Below are 2,566 nucleotides of genomic sequence, written 5' to 3' on the forward strand. Positions count from 1 at the left end.
CTGGTGAAAATTTCATGTCATTAGCACCTCTAGTAATATATTTACTGAGAAAAATGGTGACGTGTTCAATACTTATTTTACCCGCTGTAAATGTTTACCTGCCTGTCATAACATGGCAGTTCTGACTGCAGGCTGTGCTCAGAACACAGGAAAAAGAGTGTCCTGTATGGGACACTATAATTTGGCTGAAAATATGGGACATCCCAGCTAATACATGCCAGTTGGCAACCCTAACAACATACTACAAACCTATACTTGACAGCTTTTTTTTCATTTGTTTTAAGGAACATTACTCAAATTCAGTTGTCATAGTGATGCTTCAGAAGGTGTTTTTGCTCCTTCTACAGAAAGAGTAGTAATTGATAGTCACTTTTTTCCCGTGGCAACAATAACTAAGTCTTAGCATTCTCTCTTTTTTTTCTTATTGCTTTCTTATGTCTTCTATGTAAAGGTGAACGTGGACTTGTCGGCTCTGTTGGACAGCGAAGACAAGAAGTCCAAGAATAAGAGGGGGGTCCTGCCCAAACATGCCACCAACATCATGCGCTCCTGGCTTTTTCAGCATCTCATGGTGAGACTGCGAGGAAAATTTGGAACAATTGCATGATGTATATGAGAGAGTCAGGAGACACTGACAGTGATGTGTAAAAGGCAGAGATGAGGCAGAAAACAGAGGACAGACAAGTAGATTTATGTTTATCCCCTGCATCCAAAGGTAAAGTGGTGAGCAACTATTGACAGATTTTAATAAACTTGTAAAGAATTAATCTCCGACTGACTTTTTCAACTGTTGGCATCAACTCTATTTGCAGAATCTTAGCTCATGAACCACTTGTTGGATAATAATTAAACTTTCCAAAATCAGTGTTCAGATTAAACCCTTCGTGCATGAATTATGACAAACTCAGTCAGGATTTTTTTTACCAAGTGTTTTTATACTTCCTCAGGGTTGTAAAACAAGGTTTGAAAAAAAATTCAATCTTTATTTTTTAAAGAAATAATTATCTGTACACCCAAGTGTACTTCATGTGTTTTGTACTGTAAAAAACATAAATGTAATAACATGGTAATTATATAGGTATAGTTGTAATTTAGTTATACAGTTGTAATATGGTATTCTGTTGGAATGGTGGTTCCTCCACTCCTCTGTAGTCCTCTCTATTTGAGCTCTATTGATAAATGTAAAAGTTAACATAAACTAGGGCTGTCAAATGATTAATATTTTTAATCTGATTAATCCCAAAGTAGCTATGAATTAATCATGATTAATCTTAAATTTAATATACATTTCTAATGCATATTGATAAAATAAATTACTTGAGTTATTAATTAGTTTTTAATGTTTTTATTTAGAAAACAAAATTGATGCTTCGACATGATTTTTTTTTATAAAACAGGACCTAAAAAAAGCTCCAAACATATTTGAGTCAGTTAAATTTTGTGCAGAATAATGAGGTTAAATCAAGAAATCAAGGATTTTCATTCCAAATGAGAACTACATGAGGAATGAAAGATAGATACTAAGGTCACAGTTGTCAGCAAMACATAAATAAAATAAACCATAAGAAGACAAAAAAGAAAACATGTGTTACACATGGAGTTTTTTTATTTTTATTTATTTAACCTTTATTTATCCAGGTAAACTGTTTAACCACTTCTCATTTACAAACATGACCTGGCATGCACTGAGTGCATTGCAATATACAAACCTACATATTCAGCCAGAGTAAAGTGATTGTCAATTTTAATCGCGATTAAAATTTTTAATCTAGGCCCATGCAGCACTAAAATTAATCAATTAACTCGATTAATTTCACAGCCCTAACATAAACATAAAATTATGTTTTCACTAGGTGTTTTGATTCATCCTTAGGGATGTAAAACAAGGACAAAAAAGAAAGATATATTCTCTCTGAACTGAGGAGGACAGTGTGACACAAGTCACAGTCTCAGAACTAGGGCTGCACAATATATCGAAAATGTATTTTCATCGCAGTAACGGCTTGTGCAATATACATATTGCAACAAATGCATAAACGGTTTGCATTTTTGAGTTTTGTCACTCAGACGAAAGCTTGAAGTATTTCACCRATCAAATGGAGCCCTTCATATATTACTCTTCATATTTTTAAAATTCATACCAGAATGAAAATGATTAGTTTTGTTTCTTTGTTTGTTGTTTTGCTCAGAACCCAGAAAACATCAACACTACATACTTATTGTTCATTTATCGCAAGTCATATTGTTATCACAATATTAAGCACTGTTACCACACATCACAGGTTTTCCTGATATCGTGCAGCCCTACTCTTTTTTTTGTCACTTCAGTAGAAAATGAAATCAAATATTAGTTTATTTAGTTTATTTATTTCTTCATCATCAGTGACTTTTTTAAGTGAAGAGAAATATATATATTAGTTTATTTATTTCTTCATCATCAGTGACTTTTTTAAGTGAAGAGAAAATAGAGACAGAGAGAAAAACAGAGAGAGAAGTAATTAGAAAGATTAAAAGATTGAAATAGCGATTAGAAGTATATTAAATATACACCAACAAAACACAGGAC

General features: G+C 32.7%; 1 protein-coding gene across 1 annotated transcript in view; it reads left to right on the forward strand.

Annotated features, from left to right (window-relative positions):
* pknox2 (pbx/knotted 1 homeobox 2) overlaps window positions 1-2,566 on the forward strand; it is a gene marked incomplete in the record, with an annotated part of 47,126 nt that overhangs the window by 34,495 nt on the left and 10,065 nt on the right. Inside the window, 1 exon segment of the mRNA XM_014030885.1 lies at window positions 452-571. Coding sequence (XP_013886339.1) covers window positions 452-571 — 120 coding nt within the window.

The sequence above is a fragment of the Austrofundulus limnaeus genome, unplaced genomic scaffold, assembly GCF_001266775.1.
Source record: "Austrofundulus limnaeus strain Quisiro unplaced genomic scaffold, Austrofundulus_limnaeus-1.0 Scaffold1135, whole genome shotgun sequence".
NCBI lineage: Eukaryota > Metazoa > Chordata > Actinopteri > Cyprinodontiformes > Rivulidae > Austrofundulus > Austrofundulus limnaeus.